This window comes from Anarhichas minor, unplaced genomic scaffold (assembly GCF_050575085.1).
Source record: "Anarhichas minor isolate MPS153535 unplaced genomic scaffold, ASM5057508v1 ptg000089l, whole genome shotgun sequence".
Classification (NCBI taxonomy): Eukaryota; Metazoa; Chordata; class Actinopteri; order Perciformes; family Anarhichadidae; genus Anarhichas; species Anarhichas minor.
In genome coordinates, this window is record NW_027466535.1 from 60,001 (window position 1) to 79,878 (window position 19,878).

The 19,878-nt window shown below is 39.0% G+C and overlaps 2 protein-coding genes and 2 long non-coding RNA genes across 7 annotated transcripts in view; 2 read left to right on the forward strand and 2 right to left on the reverse strand.

The window, feature by feature from the left end:
• The window catches only part of psmf1 (proteasome inhibitor subunit 1), an 11,975-nt gene extending 11,152 nt beyond the window's left edge, over nucleotides 1–823 (reverse strand). Inside the window, exon 1 of the mRNA XM_076082053.1 lies at nucleotides 665–823. Within this exon, the coding sequence (XP_075938168.1) occupies nucleotides 665–793 (129 nt within the window). The 5' untranslated portion in view covers nucleotides 794–823. The remainder of the gene's footprint in view (nucleotides 1–664) is intronic.
• Nucleotides 824–2,548: 1,725 nt separating this feature from the next.
• On the reverse strand, nucleotides 2,549–3,755 carry LOC142938703 (uncharacterized). The gene is made up of 2 exons (XR_012949685.1): nucleotides 3,243–3,755; nucleotides 2,549–2,984 (listed from the first exon to the last, which is right to left on the reverse strand). It is a non-coding gene; the product is annotated as an uncharacterized LOC142938703 (long non-coding RNA).
• On the forward strand, nucleotides 3,259–19,673 carry pigu (phosphatidylinositol glycan anchor biosynthesis, class U). 4 transcript variants are annotated; one of them, XM_076082054.1, is made up of 14 exons: nucleotides 3,271–3,551; nucleotides 3,761–3,948; nucleotides 4,387–4,451; nucleotides 5,509–5,568; nucleotides 5,744–5,806; nucleotides 5,940–6,049; nucleotides 6,609–6,776; nucleotides 7,282–7,382; nucleotides 10,149–10,246; nucleotides 11,744–11,898; nucleotides 12,772–12,915; nucleotides 13,059–13,183; nucleotides 17,456–17,598; nucleotides 18,097–19,673. In XM_076082054.1, exons 2-14 carry the CDS (start codon nucleotides 3,819–3,821, stop codon nucleotides 18,208–18,210), a joined length of 1,476 nt encoding a protein of 491 aa, XP_075938169.1. In that variant the 5' UTR covers nucleotides 3,271–3,551; nucleotides 3,761–3,818; the 3' UTR covers nucleotides 18,211–19,673. The 4 variants fall into 4 exon arrangements, with proteins under 4 accessions (XP_075938172.1, XP_075938171.1, XP_075938169.1 ...); XM_076082056.1 differs by lacking the exons at nucleotides 17,456–17,598; nucleotides 18,097–19,673 and adding an exon at nucleotides 14,075–14,218 and having other exon boundaries at nucleotides 3,265–3,551; XM_076082055.1 differs by lacking the exon at nucleotides 6,609–6,776 and having other exon boundaries at nucleotides 3,273–3,551.
• On the forward strand, nucleotides 7,389–8,854 carry LOC142938704 (uncharacterized). The gene is made up of 2 exons (XR_012949687.1): nucleotides 7,389–8,175; nucleotides 8,242–8,854. It is a non-coding gene; the product is annotated as an uncharacterized LOC142938704 (long non-coding RNA).
• Nucleotides 19,674–19,878: the final 205 nt, after the last annotated feature.

Consider the following 19,878-nt stretch of genomic DNA (forward strand, 5'->3'; position numbering starts at 1 on the left):
TGTTACTGATCAATCAATAAGTACATTTAGCTGATATACTTGTAGTGGAGTATTTTCAGTGTTGTATTAATACTTTTACTGTAGTACAGACTCTGAATATCTTTCTTCTTCGTTGGTGTGAAGGGAGGTACAACACTCAGTTAGCTAACAGCTAGCAGCTAACTAAAGATGACATGACAGTTTTTAGGAGCTCGTCATAGAATCTCGATTTTAAATGAACTGCTGGTTGATTCTGCATCAAACACGGAAGTTCATTCAAACAAAGATTAAATATTCGTACAGTTCAGTACAGCCAGATGACGTCCTTGATGCTCCTTTAGGAAGCTAACACTAATCTAAACGGTGATGTCACCGATGACAGAACTCCATTGAAGAACAAGACCGTTTAATGTATTTCTGTAAAGTTACGTTCAATAATCTGAATAAAAACAGAAGACACACATTAACTCGAACAGCTTAAGAGCAGCTCTTCAATTCGGCGGATCAATAATTCACAAACCAGCTTTAGCTATAGCTTAAAATATAGTTCCGCTTCCGGTAATCAGAAGAAAGACCGCGGTGTTGACAACCGATCACAGCGTTAAACGGCTGGTTTGTTAAAGGTAGTCTGGTGCGTTAATGAAGTCACCGTTACGTTGTTTTAGATGACGTTAGCTCATTGTACCTCGTCTCCGGACCCGATGCACCGGTACCCGCTCTTTATCATCTCCCAGTGAACGAAGCACACCACGGCGTCCTGAGGACAGCTCACTTTACCGCCCACGTACGTGTACAACACCTCCAGGCCCGCCATGTTTGTGTGGTCTGATGATCACAACATCGACTCAGAGAAGAAATGAAAACGAAAGTCTTCTTCTTCTTCTGTTTTGAGGTTGTTTTGGCGGTTGGCAAACAATGAACTGATGCATTACCGCCACCAACTGGTCTGGAGTGTGGATCACGATGTCTAGTTAGTACTTAAAATATAATAAAATAGAAGTAGTGGTGCCAATTGTGTTGAATTCTACTTTTTATTTAAAGTCCGTTTATTTAATCATCTAATCTTTGATTAAATATACTTTCTAAAAAGGTTAAAACATCTGTTCTTTCTATGGTATGTTTCTGTAAACCTTTATTTAAACACTATTCTTCATAATGTTTTCACATTAATTCAAACCCAAAAGATGGAGTCAGTTATTTAAAATAAACTGAATCACTTTTTAACCTGAATTAATTTGTTTTAACTAAATGAAAACTACTCGTGTAATGTGTCGTTTGTGTTTTGATCCAGCGTATAAAGAGTTCCGGGTGAAAACATGTGGAGGAGTACTGGTTCCGCTCTGTAAAACGTTTTCAGTAGCTGTGTCTCAATTCAGGGGCTGCATCCTTCGGAGGACCCAGCCTTCGCGGTCTACGTGGGCCGCGTCCTTTGAGGACCGCATAGGCTAGACCGTGTGGTCTCCGAAATGAGACGGCCTACGCTACAGAGGACTTCCTGTTTGCGTCAACAGCTGCTCCCGTCCCTAAAATCCCTGCTCAACAGGATTATATACATAATATATATATGTAATATACACACTATATATATATATAATCCCTGCTCAGCAGGATTATAAATATATATACATATAAATACATTAAACTAAAACCTATTCAGTATATATACTGGAAAGGTTTTTGTTTAGTGTTTTAATCAGTTTTTTATCATATATTCAATAATTAATTCATAGATCTTTTTCATAATCTTAATCTTTTTCATATTGTTTTTCTATATTAATAATCAGTTAATTAAATCAGTTACTAATAACTAATTTTCAATCAGTTATAGTTCTGGTAATTAAATTAATTTATCAACAACTTTATTTCATTTCATTCACACATACATATATATATACATACATATACATATATATATATATATGTATATATATATATATATATACATACATATACATATATATATATGTATATATATATATGTATATATACATATATATATATATATATATATATGTATATATATACATACATATACATATATATATATATATATATATGTATATATATATATGTATATATACATATATATATATATATATATATATGTATATATATACATATATATATATATATGTATATATATACATATATATATATATGTATATATATACATATATATATATATATGTATATATATATATATATATACATACATATACATATATATATATATATACATATACATATGTATATATATATATGTATATATATATACATATGTATATATATATACATATGTATATGTATATATATATATGTACATGTAAATATATATGTATGTATATATATATATGTATATATATACATATATATATATACATATGTATATATATGTATATATATACATATATATATATGTATATGTATGTATATATATATATATATATATACACATATACATATATATATGTATATATATATATACATATATATATATATACATATATATATATATCCTAAGGCAGAGGAAATCAATCAAGACAGTTAATATTAACAGCAGCAAAACAAATGTTAGCAAACGTGTTTATTAACTCTCAGTAACACATGTGCATATACTTTATATTTTTTAAATAAGTTGATGAAAAGAGAAACATTTATCAATAATGTTCACACAGGGATGCAAACTTAGAAGATTGACACATTTTACACAGCAGAATATATACATATTCACATAGAAATCATTTACATGGATGTCTTATGTCAATTTAAATAAATAAAATAAAAAGGTGACATCACAACTGTCCTCTCTGTGACAGCAACATGAACACATGAGAAGGATCTACTGGTTGTGTTATTAGTGAAGGCTTTGTACAGGATGAGAGCTCATGTAACTGTAACCTTAAGTACAGGATGGTCACATGGAGATATTACAAATGGACTAATGTCTTAATTCAAGCCATGGTTGCTGAATGTTTGTCCATCGTTCTCCCCTCAGCTCCTGCTCTCTGTAACAAAACAAGAACAGAATCAGCAAAATACTCAAATTCAGTGTATTCGTGTAGTTAATCTCAACGTTTGAAACGTTACCGGATTTAAAGTGATATTTCAGGTTCCCAACCTGTCTACCTGAGCTCACGTTGGTCCGTTTATGGACATGATATAAAGTATAAATCATCTGTAAAATCATCACAAACTCAGTAAGATATTATTCAACCTCTGAGGTTTGAAAGTGAAGTTATTAAAAGTTACTTTACAAGTCTTACTACGGTCGGATGCAGGCAGCCGAGCTGCCGGTAATAGCGCACCGGCACGCAATGCATCTTGGGATATGCTGGGCCGCGAAGCATACATCAGATGTGTCCTCCAAATCTGGGACCAGAAGGCTGCATTCGTCGGCTGCATTGAAGGACTCTTCAACAGAAATGCGAAATGGGACAGCACTGGTCGCAGCGCTGTGACGCAACCGGTCTACGAATGCAGCCTCCGCAGGATGCAGACCCTGAATTGAGACACAGCTCGTGTTTGGCTTATTGTTAATGTTACTGACTACAGGAGAGTATTTCAAATGTAAAGTGAGTAAACAAAGAGTTAGATATTAATACGTAGTGTTAATGATGTATGATTTATATTATAGTTTCACAAATCCAAGATACTTTCCAGAGACTATCCAATAATCCAATACTAATACATATCAACTATAATCATTTATAATTCAACAATAATAATCATAATCATAATAATGACAATCCTAAAGTTTTTTTCCGTTTGGACTTCCGTTCAGAAACATCATTTCCCATGGTGCACCTCGCGGGGCGGAGCGGACTTCCTTCCTCGTCAACATGGCGGCTCCTCTGACTCTGCTTGTGATTGTAGCCGTTACGATCCGAGCCGCACTGTACCGGTCCAGTCTAGCGGACGTGATCTCGGAGAGAGTGGAGGTGGTGTCTCCGCTGACCGCCTGGAAGAGAGGTAAGCGGGCTGTCGGACACGTGTCGCTGTAACGCCGCTCCGGTGTCACCCTGTTTGTTCCGTGAAGTCGGTAACCGGTTAACCGGTTTATCTACAAATACACTGAACCAGCCGATTACACATAGAAACCCCACTAACGTTTTATTAAAGAATATATATACATAAATATATATATAAATATATATATATATATATATATATATATATGTATATGTATATGTATATATATATATATATATATATATATATATATATATATATATATATGTATATGTATATGTATATGTATATATATATATATATATATATATATATATATATATATATATATGTATATATATATATATATATATATATATGTATATATATATATATGTGAGAGAGAGAGAGAGACTGTCTTTCTTTCTTTCTTTCTTTCTTTGACTTGTTTGTTTGTAGTTGTTGAAGGTTTGGCTTTGCTGGACTTGGGAGTCTCACCGTATTCTGGAGATGTTTTCCATGAGGTGAGACACACACACACGCATATACACACACACACACACACACACACACACAAATATTGATCACATTCAGTCCAGAAGAGAGAAGTTCATAAAAATTCATCATAATCAATAATAATAATAATTTCATGGTTAATAAGCTTTAATAAATTGTTTTCTCCCTGAGTTTCGCCCTCAGGCTTCATACAGGCTGTCCTACCTGCAGACAGAGTTCAGGGCAGGAAAGTCCCCATTCTCCTCTGCATGAAAACATGTTTGAGGGTTATGACCAGCTTGGGTTAGCTTGGGTTAGGTTTAGCTCGGGTTAGATAGGTTTAGCTCGGGTTAGGGTTAGCTAGGTTTAGCTCGGGTTAGGGTTAGCTATGTTTTGCTCGGGTTAGGGTTAGCTAGGTTTAGCTCGGGTTAGGGTTAGCTAAGTTTAGCTCGGGTTAGGGTTAGCTAAGTTTAGCTCGGGTTAGGGTTAGCTAGGTTTAGCTCGGGTTAGGGTTAGCTAGGTTTAGCTCTGGTTAGGGTTAGCTCGGTTTAGCTTGGGTTAGGGTTAGCTCGGTTTAGCTCGGGTTAGGTTTAGCTAGGGTTAGCTAGGTTTAGCTCGGGTTAGGGTTAGCTAGGGTTAGCAAGGTTTAGCTCGGGTTGGCTCGGGTTAGGTTTAGCTCGGGTTAGCTAGGTTTAGCTCGGGTTAGCTCGGCTACAGTCACAGGTAAAATACAAAAGCCAAGAGTCACAAAAATGTACATTTACAGTAAAAATGTTTTGTATTTAAAATTAAACGAGCTGAACGGCAAAATATTATAAAATGTGTTTATTTTAGAAAGAAATAAGATAAAGATGCAAATACAAGTTTATCTGTTTAGGAAACTAAAGAGGATTTAAGTATCAGATGTTTACGTTACATTTGCACAAACAAGCTAAAAGATAAAAGACGAACATATGAAGCTATTGAACAACCATTGAAAGCAGGAAGTCTCTGTGTCGCCTTTAAGTCAAACTCAGGGGAAGAAGTTCACACAGCAGATAAATGTGTGTTATTATAATAACTTCTTGTTATTCTTGTCCTCCTCAGACTCCTCTCATCATCTACCTCTTTCACTTCCTGGTGGACTACGCAGAGATAACGTTCATGGTGAGGAGGAAGAAGCCGTTTCTATATTTATACTAGACATCTCTCCTCTGAGCCCAGCAATCACCTTTAATCAGACTGAGCAGCTGAATGTTCAGGAGCTCAGCGTCTCTCTGCCTCCAGGAGTAAACATGAAGTATTTATTAATGTACTGTGTGTACTGTGTGTACTCCTGTAGCTGGCGGATGTGATCACTGCTGTGTGTCTCTACATGGCTGTGAAGGACTACAACAAACAAGTGGTAAGAACACAGAAAATACATTAAAAACATCAATGAATGGGATATTAAAGGGACACTCCGTCATTGTTCACGTGATACGACTCGTTGAAGTAAAACCAATAACTCATAAAGTTAAATAATGTTCATGTTTCAGTTCAGGAAACAGAAATATGCTCTGGAGGCCGACCGCTACCCGCTGGACTGTCTGGAGCTCATCAGGAGCCCCAAAGAGATGTACTACATCCCTCTGAAGGTGGCCATGTTGTGAGTACACAGCAGTACACACATTATGTATATTTATACAACAGATATTCAAAATATTTCAATTAGAATATAAACAAGAAAATACAAATAAATCTATAAAAGAAGGAAAAATAAAAAAGGAAAACAATATTATATTTACAAGATAATAATACATTTTTAAAATGTATATATATATCCAATATCTGTAGATCACTGTCAGATAATAAATGTATATACAGTATATATATATATAGTTGTATATCTCAAAAGTCGAATTGGTTCATGGTGCTGATTGGTGAATGAAATGCTCCGTATCTTAGTGTCCGTATTTATATATATATATATAAATATATTAGTGCTGGGCAAGTTAACGCGTTAATTTCGCGTTAACGTGTGTGTGTGAACGTGTGTGTGTGTGTGTGTGTGTGTGTGTCCTTGAGCCTTTTGAGATGGAAAAAATAAAAAAATAATAATTAAAAAACAACAACAAAAAAAAACAGGTTCGTATTTTAAATTTATTATTATTGTAACAGACGTCTCATGTTTATCGTTTTGTATTGGAGATATGATGTCCCTTCAGGGTTGCCGTAGAGAAAAGGCGACTTCCGCTTCTGGTCGAGGGGGGGGGGGGCAGAAATAAAGAGAGAAGCTGCACCAGCTGTTGCTCTCCCTGGAGACTACTGGACATCACTGCGGTAAAGTCAGCAGACACTCAGATCTCCGTGGTCAACTCAGCAGACACTTACATGTTAGTGCACCTATATGCTGACATTCACGGTAAACGCATTTAAACGGCACAGATCGGGAGCGAGCGAAGGACCGTGAAAGTTAGCGGAAAGATTAACGTGAGACAACATCCGGTTTCTTCAGACGAACATCCGGTTTTCAGAATAAGATGCCAACAAAGTATGAATTATATTCACATTAAGTATAAAACATGCTACCTGCATCTCGTGAACCAAATGTTATTGCCCTTTAGTTCATATAGCAGTACTTTTAAAATAAAAGTGCACAATACACTACTTTTGAATTCATTATTGAACTTTGCCATAACAATGAGATTAATCGCAAAAAATCCATGCGATTAAATATTTTAATCGTTGCCCAGCACTAATATATATATATATATTTTTATATATATATATATATTTTTTTTTTTTATATATATATATATATATATATATATATATATATATATATATATATATATATATATATAAATAGTATTGATGTAGTTTCTTCTTCTCTCTCAGCTACCTGTTGAACCCGTTCACCATCCTCTCCTGCGTCGCCAAGTCCACCTGCGGTCTGAACAACGCTGTCATCTCGCTCTTCATCCTCTTCACCATCAAAGGTAACGTGTACCATGTTCATGACGACGCAGCTTTAGTTCATTTAACCACCAAATTAACTTTATTAAAAGAAAAGTACTGAACAGAAAACACAGTCGTTAATCTTCACATTCAAAGTACACAGTTCTGCAGAGTGCATTACAGGTAAATACAAAGATAATACTTAATGTATTAAGAAAGAAGGAAATACGACTATTTAACGGCAAAATATACGTTTGGATCCAGACCCAGGGTTTGTACGGTCATGGAAAACCTGGAAAAGTCATGGAATTTTAAAATCGTTATTTCCAGGCCTGGAAAAGTGCTTGAAAAAAATAAAATCCCAAAAGTTTTGGAAAAGTCATGGAAATGTGTTATATTCATATTTTCATGTCGTTCATTTACGCTGAGTTGCCAGCCAGCGTTTCTCAGATTGGAGTGAGAAGAGGAGAAAATGTGATGTCGTGAACTTCACAATAGAACATCTTTGACGCGGAACTTTGTCGACTGTTAACGTTCGTCATTATCGCGATTTAGGAGGAAAAAACGTAACGTGATGAAACATTCAGCCCCCCGTGTTCCGGTTCAGTTCACGCGGTCACTCATTAACGTTAAACCGGAACACCGGCGCATCTGGTTGCAGGTTGTTTGTTTTAACTCAAAGTAGAATGAGGATGATTTCGTGGTCAAAATAACTTTCATGACCACGAAACATGAGGCCCAGATACTGATGAGATGATGAGATGATGAGGTCAAAGAGCTTCAGGGAGAGGAGGCTGTTTGTGTAGCGCAGCTTGACGCAGGGCTGAGATGTGAGTGGAGCTGGGCCTGGATAAAGGTGGAGGTGGGCCTGGATAAAGGTGGAGCTGGGCCTGGATAAAGGTGGAGCTGGGCCTGGATAAAGGTGGAGGTCTAAACAGACGTGAGTACAGCTTCCTGCTGTCACAGTGTGTTAAATACATTGATAAGGCAGGCTATGCTACATGCAGCCTCTGCTCCATGAGATGAACTACAGCAACAAGGGCTCACATGTCCTCTCATCACACTGTTCACTGTGATGACCACAGCCAGTGGACCAACAGTCCCACGTTGCTCTCAAGAACCCTGAAGTAATGAGAGTGTTAAGGTGCCTGTACCTTCATTTCAGCAGGTTGCTAATGCAGAGGTGTGTATAGATCACAGCTATTATTTTACTCTTGATAAATTACCTCAACCAGAGTAGATTATCATTATCATTTAAATAATTGAACTGGATTGAATGCATATTAATTGCAAATAGAAGATGGGCCACAATTCTACCAGCTGTACAGTAACAGTGGAAGTTAATATGAAGCCGTACAGTAACAGGGTTCAATGAAACATGTGCTCTACAAAAGGGAAAGCAACATGTGCACTAGCTGGATGCTGCTACCTACTAAAGCTCTTATTGATGTGTCAGTGTTATGAATGCCTGTCAACCAGAGTATATTTATAAATGTTTATTCTTTTAATCAAACTATTGTCTCTCATTCGTTTGTGTCATTTAAGGTTTACTGTATGCTTTGGAATTCTCATTGTTAGTTTAAATACATTTTCTCACTTTTTCATGTATACACCGAGATTTCACAAAATGTTTGGTCATGGAAATTTGGTTTAAAGTCATGGAAATCCATTGGTCAAAATGTGTATGAACCCTGCAGACCTGACTTTTCTACCTGAGAGGAAAGATTTAAGGATCATTTATGGTCCTTATGAAACCCAGTGAAGTGTGCTGGTGTAACAGACCTGGGATGAGCATTGAAGGAGACGACTCAGAGGATGCTCTTCCAGCATTTAAATGCTGCAGACAACAGTTCAACACACACATCAGTTGATGTCTGGTCTCTCTCTGCACTTCTGCTCCTAAACATGGAAAACAACAGAATTTACACCGGGAGCGACCGTCGAACTCTGCGTCGCTACGTCTTTCTCCATGACAGCGCTCCGTCTGCCTGACGTGAAAGCAAATGGCGCCTCTGTATTGTTTTTAACAGCAGACACTGTACACTGTATGTATGTTTCCAAGACAAATTTCCTTCGGGACAATAAAGTCTATCTTAACTTATCTAAAAGGCTAAATTAAAACGGCCACAAAACTTATATTTTAACGGTCAAAGTGACACGTAACAGCTGGATAACGTGGTCGTTTTAATAGTTATTAAAGTGTGTAGCCTAAACACTTCCATTTTAGGAGAATACGACAAAATAGTACAACAGCATTTCTCCACAGGACTTCCCCTCACAATGTAAAACACCATTGTGAGGGGAAGTCGGGCTACGGAAGCTCAGGAGGTGCAGAAAGGGTGAGACGTATTTCCGCAAATAAAATAACGCTAAATAAAAATATCTCATTAAGATGAAATTCACATACTCAACAGAATCGTTAAATGACAAACAAAATTCAATTATTACAAATCGAAAATAAGAAATAATAAAGTACATTTTTAACTCTGTTACACTTGTAGCTCATTTGTTACAATAAAAACATGACGGACTAAACTAAAACAGAAGAACTTTCCTTCTTTTTTTAATTAGCATCATAAGAATGTAAACCGCAGCAACAAAACCAGTTCTCTGGGCAGACAAGATGGCCGACGTGTTAGCCATCGTTGTTGTTCCAGTTTTAACAGTTTATTCTGGTTATTAGATCATAAAAGGTCAATAAATAACTGGTGATGTCAGAGTTGTATTTTATTAAATCCTTTATTTCTACTCTGAGTAGCTCTGTGTGTCTGAACTCATTTAAATGTATTTCTCTCTTCGTGTTGCAGGAAACGTTTTGCTGAGCGCCATCTTTCTGTCTTTGGCCACCTATCAGTCCATCTACCCTCTGACTCTGAGCGCTGCAGCGCTGCTCTACCTCATGCAGGTGTGTAGAGTTTAAAGGGTCTACCTCATGCAGAGGTGTGTAGAGTTTAAAGGGTCTACCTCATGCAGGTGTGTAGAGTTGAAAGGGTCTACCTCATGCAGGTGTGTATAGTTTAAAGGGTCTACCTCATGCAGGTGTGTAGAGTTTAAAGGGTCTACCTCATGCAGGTGTGTAGAGTTGAAAGGGTCTACCTCATGCAGGTGTGTAGAGTTGAAAGGGTCTACCTCATGCAGGTGTGTATAGTTTAAAGGGTCTACCTCATGCAGGTGTGTAGAGTTTAAAGGGTCTACCTCATGCAGAGGTGTGTAGAGTTTAAAGGGTCTACCTCATGCAGGTGTGTATAGTTTAAAGGGTCTACCTCATGCAGGTGTGTAGAGTTTAAAGGGTCTACCTCATGCAGGTGTGTAGAGTTTAAAGGGTCTACCTCATGCGGGTGTGTAGAGTTTAAAGGGTCTACCTCATGCAGGTGTGTAGAGTTTAAAGGGTCTACCTCATGCAGATGTGTAGAGTTTAAAGGGTCTACCTCATGCAGGTGTGTAGAGTTTAAAGGGTCTACCTCATGCAGGTGTGTATAGTTTAAAGGGTCTACCTCATGCAGGTGTGTAGAGTTTAAAGGGTCTACCTCATGCAGGTGTGTATAGTTTAAAGGGTCTACCTCATGCAGGTGTGTAGAGTTTAAAGGGTCTACCTCATGCGGGTGTGTAGAGTTTAAAGGGTCTACCTCATGCAGGTGTGTAGAGTTTAAAGGGTCTACCTCATGCAGGTGTGTAGAGTTTAAAGGGTCTACTTCATGCAGGTGTGTAGAGTTACCTCATGCGGGTGTGTAGAGTTTAAAGGGTCTACCTCATGCGGGTGTGTAGAGTTTAAAGGGTCTACCTCATGCGGGTGTGTAGAGTTACCTCATGCGGGTGTGTAGAGTTTAAAGGGTCTACCTCATGCGGGTGTGTAGAGTTACCTCATGCGGGTGTGTAGAGTTTAAAGGGTCTACCTCATGCGGGTGTGTAGAGTTTAAAGGGTCTACCTCATGCGGGTGTGTAGAGTTTAAAGGGTCTACCTCATGCGGGTGTGTAGAGTTTAAAGGGTCTACCTCATGCGGGTGTGTAGAGTTTAAAGGGTCTACCTCATGCGGGTGTGTAGAGTTTAAAGGGTCTACCTCATGCGGGTGTGTAGAGAGTTTAAAGGGTCTACCTCACGCGGGTGTGTAGAGAGTTTAAAGGGTCTACCTCACGCAGGTGTGTAGAGAGTTTAAAGGGTCTACCTCACGCGGGTGTGTAGAGTTTAAAGGGTCTACCTCACGCGGGTGTGTAGAGAGTTTAAAGGGTCTACCTCATGCAGGTGTGTAGAGTTTAAAGGGTCTACCTCATGCAGGTGTGTAGAGTTTAAAGGGTCTATCTCACGCGGGTGTGTTGAGAGTTTAAAGGGTCTACCTCACGCGGGTGTGTAGAGTTTAAAGAGTCCTCGTTGTCTCTCTGATGGTCTCTTCCTGTCCTCCCTCAGCGTCAGTACATCCCCGTGAACCTGCAGCGGTGGAGCTTCTGGTGGTTCGTGGCTCAGTACTCCTTCATGTACCTGGGCAGCCTCTTCGTCATCGTCTGCCTCTCCTTCTTCCTGCTGGGCTCCTGGGACTACCTGCCGTCTGTCTACGGCTTCATGTGAGTGACGACGGAGACATCCAGTCTTTGTGCAGTTATCACAACAAGTTATAATCATAATAATATAATAATAAACCTATTTTCATATCGTGGAAACTGGAGATCACAGACGTGCAGTGAAGACAAAGAAACACATAATATCTTGTATTTAATACATTTTATTACCTTAATAATAACATTATGAGTAGTGGCCATATATTTAATTGTTTTTATTAAATCATTTATTTTTAATTATTACTAACGTTGGATTAAAGTTTTAGAAGAATTCAAGGATTGAAAGATAATTTATTGTCCTTATGTAACACAGGTTATAACAAACACGTGATGAAATAAACACAGTTTAGCATTTATATTGAATTAGCATCATAAAGTAGGTAAACAACAACAATTATCTGAGCAGATAAAATGTCCGACATCTTCATATTTAATATTATAAAATCATCTTTCAATATGTTTGAGCACCAAGCATCCTCATGTGAACATAGAGTCCTCCTCTGGTCTACTGGAGTCCTGATCTCTGTCCTGGGCTCTGTCCTGGGGTCCACCTGTCAGATTCATCTTGGTCCTGGACCACTGTGGATCCAGGTCTCTGTAGCTGCTGGTTTATTCCTTCATGTTAGACATCAGACAGGAGGAGTCTGGTACCTTGAGCTGGTATCAGATCTCTAAGCAGAACTTAAAGTTATGTGAACAAACATTTGTAAAAGAACATTTTATTTCACATATCTAAACAATAAATCGATCAAACAAGTGCTCTCTGTACGTGTAAACAGTATACACGTCACCGATGAGTTGAAGGAATGTAGAAACATTACAGTTTGTCCACCAGAGAGCGCCGATGAGTTATTCTCATCACATTCATGTCCCCCCCAGTCTCTCAGTACCAGACTTGACCCCCAACATCGGACTCTTCTGGTACTTCTTCGCCGAGATGTTTGAACACTTCCGCCTCTTCTTCCTCTGCGTCTTCCAGATCAACATCTTCTTCTACACCGTCCCTCTGTCCATCAAGCTCAAGTAGGTCCTCTGTCTGTCTGTCTCTCTGTCTCTGTCTCTCTCTGTCTGTCCTCAATGTCTCTGTCTGTCTCTCTGTCTCTGTCTGTCTGTCCTCTCTGTCTGTCCTCACTGTCTCTCTGTCTGTCTCTCTGTCTGTGTCTCAGGGATCATCCAGTGTTCCTGATCTTCATGCAGTTAGCTGTGATCTCCATCTTTAAGTCCTACCCCACTGTGGGAGACATCTCTCTCTACATGGCCTTCCTCCCTGTGTGGAGCCACCTGCACCGATGTGAGTGTGTGTTTAATATTAGTGTATATATTAAAGTAGTTTATGTATTAAATATCATAACGTTACATGCTAACATTTAGCATAGAACTAGTGACAAGCAGGTGTTCTCTGGTTCTGATCCACGACTGATGTTTACCTGCAACCTGAAAATGAGCTTTAATTAATTCAGAATGTATTTTCTTGTGATAAAGATGATCAGTACACATATTAATAATAAATATATATATATATATATATATACATACATATATATATATATATATATATATATATATATATATACATACATACATACATATATATATATATATATATATATATATATATACATACATATATATATATATATATATATATATATATATATATATATATATATATATATATATATATGTATGTATGTATGTATGTATGTATATATATATATATATATATATATATATATATATATATATATATATATATATATATATATATATATATATATATATATATATATATATATATATATATATATATATATATATATATATATATATATATATATATATATATATATATATATATATATATATATTAGTGCTGGGCAACGATTACAATGTTTAATCTCAATTAATCTCATTGTTATGGCAAAGTTCAATAATGAATTATAAAGTAGTGTATTGCTCTTTTATTTTAAAGTGCTGCTCTATGAACTAAAGGTGAATAACATTGTGTGTAAACACTTTAAACACATCAGGTTGTTGTTAGCAGCAGTGTTCTCTTCACACAGCAGCAGTTCTATCTCTTCACTATCTGTGCTCAGTGTGTGTGTGAAACGTTCCACTGCTGTGCAACAGGAACATGTTTCACACCTTTCATCTACATGTGTGTGTTGTGTCTTCATGACAGTCAGAGCATGTGATGCAGCTCTACTCTTCATCACTATGATGCTGTAACTCAGAGGTGATGAAGGTGACCCAGCTCTACTCTTCATCACTATGACGCTGTAACTCAGAGGTGATGAAGGTGACCCAGCTCTACTCTTCATCACTATGATGCTGTAACTCAGAGGTGATGAAGGTGACCCAGCTCTACTCTTCATCACTATGACGCTGTAACTCAGAGGTGATGAAGGTGACCCAGCTCTACTCTTCATCACTATGATGCTGTAACTCAGAGGTGATGAAGATGATGGTGACCCAGCTCTACTCTTCATCACTATGATGCTGTAACTCAGAGGTGATGAAGGTGACCCAGCTCTACTCTTCATCACTATGACGCTGTAACTCAGAGGTGATAAAGGTGACCCAGCTCTACTCTTCATCACTATGACGCTGTAACTCAGAGGTGATGAAGGTGACCCAGCTCTACTCTTCATCACTATGACGCTGTAACTCAGAGGTGATGATGGTGACCCAGCTCTACTCTTCATCACTATGACGCTGTAACTCAGAGGTGATGAAGGTGACCCAGCTCTACTCTTCATCACTATGACGCTGTAACTCAGAGGTGATGAAGGTGACCCAGCTCTACTCTTCATCACTATGACGCTGTAACTCAGAGGTGATGAAGGTGACCCAGCTCTACTCTTCATCACTATGACGCTGTAACTCAGAGGTGATGATGGTGACCCAGCTCTACTCTTCATCACTATGACGCTGTAACTCAGAGGTGATGAAGGTGACCCAGCTCTACTCTTCATCACTATGACGCTGTAACTCAGAGGTGATGAAGGTGACCCAGCTCTACTCTTCATCACTATGACGCTGTAACTCAGAGGTGATGAAGGTGACCCAGCTCTACTCTTCATCACTATGACGCTGTAACTCAGAGGTGATGAAGGTGACCCAGCTCTACTCTTCATCACTATGACGCTGTAACTCAGAGGTGATGAAGGTGACCCAGCTCTACTCTTCATCACTATGACGCTGTAACTCAGAGGTGATGATGGTGACCCAGCTCTACTCTTCATCACTATGATGCTGTAACTCAGAGGTGATGAAGGTGACCCAGCTCTACTCTTCATCACTATGATGCTGTAACTCAGAGGTGATGATGGTGACCCAGCTCTACTCTTCATCACTATGACGCTGTAACTCAGAGGTGATGAAGGTGACCCAGCTCTACTCTTCATCACTATGATGCTGTAACTCAGAGGTGATGAAGGTGACCCAGCTCTACTCTTCATCACTATGATGCTGTAACTCAGAGGTGATGATGGTGACCCAGCTCTACTCTTCATCACTATGATGCTGTAACTCAGAGGTGATGAAGGTGACCCAGCTCTACTCTTCATCACTATGATGCTGTAACTCAGAGGTGATGAAGGTGACCCAGCTCTACTCTTCATCACTATGATGCTGTAACTCAGAGGTGATGATGGTGACCCAGCTCTACTCTTCATCACTATGATGCTGTAACTCAGAGGTGATGAAGGTGACCCAGCTCTACTCTTCATCACTATGATGCTGTAACTCAGAGGTGATGAAGGTGACCCAGCTCTACTCTTCATCACTATGACGCTGTAACTCAGAGGTGATGAAGGTGACCCAGCTCTACTCTTCATCACTATGATGCTGTAACTCAGAGGTGATGAAGATGATGGTGACCCAGCTCTACTCTTCATCACTATGACGCTGTAACTCAGAGGTGATGAAGGTGACCCAGCTCTACTCTTCATCACTATGACGCTGTAACTCAGAGGTGATGATGGTGACCCAGCTCTACTCTTCATCACTATGATGCTGTAACTCAGAGGTGATGAAGATGATGGTGACCCAGCTCTACTCTTCATCACTATGACGCTGTAACTCAGAGGTGATGAAGGTGACCCAGCTCTACTCTTCATCACTATGATGCTGTAACTCAGAGGTGATGAAGATGATGGTGACCCAGCTCTACTCTTCATCACTATGACGCTGTAACTCAGAGGTGATGAAGGTGACCCAGCTCTACTCTTCATCACTATGACGCTGTAACTCAGAGGTGATGATGGTGACCCAGCTCTACTCTTCATCACTATGATGCTGTAACTCAGAGGTGATGAAGATGATGGTGACCCAGCTCTACTCTTCATCACTATGACGCTGTAACTCAGAGGTGATGAAGGTGACCCAGCTCTACTCTTCATCACTATGATGCTGTAACTCAGAGGTGATGAAGATGATGGTGACCCAGCTCTACTCTTCATCACTATGATGCTGTAACTCAGAGGTGATGAAGGTGACCCAGCTCTACTCTTCATCACTATGATGCTGTAACTCAGAGGTGATGAAGATGATGGTGACCCAGCTCTACTCTTCATCACTATGATGCTGTAACTCAGAGGTGATGAAGATGATGGTGACCCAGCTCTACTCTTCATCACTATGACGCTGTAACTCAGAGGTGATGATGGTGACCCAGCTTTACTCTTCATCACTATGATGCTGTAACTCAGAGGTGATGAAGATGATGGTGACCCAGCTCTACTCTTCATCACTATGATGCTGTAACTCAGAGGTGATGAAGGTGACCCAGTGATGTCCAGTAGTCTCCAGTGAGAGCAACAGCTGCTGTTCGTTGTAACGCCGTCGCTTTAGTCGTCCTCTCCTTTAACACAACTCGTGTGTTCTTCTGCTGACGGTGCGTCTTGAGGCTCATACGTGACGTCATTCGTTGAGATCCTAAAGGTGCGTTCACACCAAACGTGACGTGAACGCACCTTGAGAACGTTCCTCAGACCGACATCTTCCACAACACTAACCTGCAGTTTGTCTCCACTTCTCTGTAGCATCTGTTAGCTTGTGTTGCTTTAGTTTATCTCTACTTCTCCCACACGCTGCATCAACGTAATCTGAAGACTTCCTCCACCGCTTGTTTGTTTGGGTGATTTGCTGCATCAAATGTGTGTATTGCATTTTTTTAAAAACTGTGTTAATGCGCGATAAAATAATTGTTGCCGTTAATTAATGAATTCGATAACGCATTAAGTTGCCCAGCAATAATATATGTAGCTAAACTGAAGTCACAATCTCAAAGATTTGGTTTGGTTCTCTTTGGCGGCCCCTGTGGTGATAAGATGTAACTGCAGGTGTTTGTTCTTCAGCTCTAATCACCACTGTGTTTCCTCCCAACAGACATTTAGTTAAAGGAAAATATTCCAGATTACTACTTTACTTTAAATGTAAAATATTAGACCTTATCTGTGTCATATTATTCTATCAGTGAAGCACAAGGACTCAGTGTTTCAGACCCTCCATGCTATGTAGACTGGTATGATAACCAGGTCTCTCTCTCCTGGTCTCTCAGTCTTGAGGAACATCTTCTTGGTGTCCTGCGTCCTGCTCGCCTGCTCTGCTCTGTTCCCGGTCCTCTGGCACCTCTGGATCTACGCCGGCAGCGCCAACTCCAACTTCTACTATGCCATCACGCTGCTGTTCAACGTGGCTCAGGTGGGACGCACCGGACGGGGAATCAGCTCCTGATCCCAGCCGAGATATAGTCCGCAAATAAGTCTTCAGTTGTAGAGAAACATTATTTCAGCTTCAGAGGGCTAGCTGTTTCTCTCCGTTTCCAGTCTTTGTGCTAAGCTAAGCTAACCGGCAGCTGGCTCCGACTCGGACAGAAACCTCCAGTTCATTAAAGTGAAGTCAAAGCTTCATGTGTTAAAGCTGCATTCTCTCTAGTGTCCACCAGGGGGCGACTCCTCTGGTTGTATAGAAGTCTATGAGAAAATGACTCTACTTCTCTGTTGATGTATTACCTCAGTAAACATTGTAAACATGAGTTTATGGTCTCAATCTCTAGTTTCAAGTCTTCTTCAATACAGCATGATGTTCATTTAGTACATTATGGTCCATTTAGAGTCATTTTGTTCTCCTCATACTTTTATTGAAATCAATCATTTTGTGATTTCTTTACATCTTCATGTTCATGTTTGTTCTTCTCAGATTCTGCTGGTGTCGGATTATTTCTACGCTTTCCTGAGGAGAGAACACCACCTGAGCTACGGCCTGTATCTGAAGAGGAAGGACGGCTCTGAGGCCACGCTGGTGCTGAAATAAAACACACCTCCTCCGACAGGAAGGAGGATCAGCTGGAGGTCTCGCAAACATTACTCTCAGGGTCCTGGTCCTCAGAGAGTCTCTCAGGGTCCTGGTCCTCAGAGAGTCTATCAGGGTCCTGGTCCTCAGAGAGTCTCTCAGGGTCCTGGTCCTCAGAGAGTCGGTCTGGTACGACGTTGTATACACACTACATGATGTGATGTAGAAATCAAACCAACAACTAAACGTCTTGTTTTCTGTTTCTCCTCTGGAGCGCTCTTATTTTGAAGCCTCACTTTTTTACCTTGAACCAATGGCTGCGAGGCTGACCTTTTATTTTGAAGTCGTCTTCTTATTTTGGCGCTCTGTTTATCCAGGATAGCTTTTATTTTGAAGCACCAACTCTCACACAGCTTCTTTTTTTTTTTTTTCTTTTTTGGAAGAAAACTCTCTGTTGGGGCTTTTATTTTGAAGAGTTTTTCCTCCTTAAACACCAAGATAAAGATAAAGATGTGGGAACTCCTCTGATTTGATGATTCCTGATATCCAGCCCTCCTCACACATTTAGTTTGTGTTTCATGTTTGTCGGATTACGTTCGAGTTAAAACTGGTTCCTTTGTGGTGGGAAAATATTTTAAAAGCTTCGTCTGATCTTTAATGAACAAATTCCACATTTGCAGTGTTTCCTGTCATCAATACGACCTCATCGTGGTTCATAAGACTCAACAATAACCACAGATGTGTTGAAACGTCCTGATGCCAGCTGACAGACGACAGCATGAATGTTTGAACATCTGAAGGTTTAACAAACCGTCTGACAAGGTTTTCTAGTAGGAAACTGGTATTTACCATTCTGTCCTACGTCACTCAAACGCAGCATAAACGCCTCATTATACTCACGGTACGACAGTACTACTCATGTACATAGTACTCATCATAGTACACTGTACCATGTGAGACTAACAGGAAGTGATCATAACAGAAACAGTGCAGTTTATTTAGATTTTTAGTTAGTTCGTTAGTTTTTTGCATTGCATTGTGGGAGAATGTTGTCCATCAAACTGCACGCTCGACATGCTGCTTTAGATCAGTGTGAGAATCAAGACCTCACTCAGAAAACAAGAATTCAATATGAACAAAACACGTCTTTTTAAATAATATCCATCTTTAAGGATTTAATTCACACCCTTAAAATAAGCCTTAAACATTTGAATATGTATCTTCTGAAGTCTGAATGTTTTTGTTCCAGAATAATAATTTATATAATTTACATTTATACAACACTGGAATCATTTCTCAACTCTGTAAAACTACAAAAGATAATCGTTAAACAAACGATGACACCAACGAGGGAAAACATTTGTGATATTTATTTTCTGCACTAAAGATGTTTAATTCGTTTTCTTTGATTCTTCTTCTGTTGTTTTTGATACTGAACATATGAATGTTTGTTTTTGTTACAGATATTAAAAGTCATAAATGATTATTAAGCTTGAGGTGTTCTGATGTAAACACTTCATATCTTTACACTTTATTACTTTATGTCTTATTCATGCAGCAACATTTCATATTGATATGTAATTATGAACTCATCAGCCATGAACCACAGCTTCCACAGTCTGAAATATCTCAACGATCGGATAGATTTATCTGAATTCGTGGTCCCCAGAGGATGAATCCTACGACCTT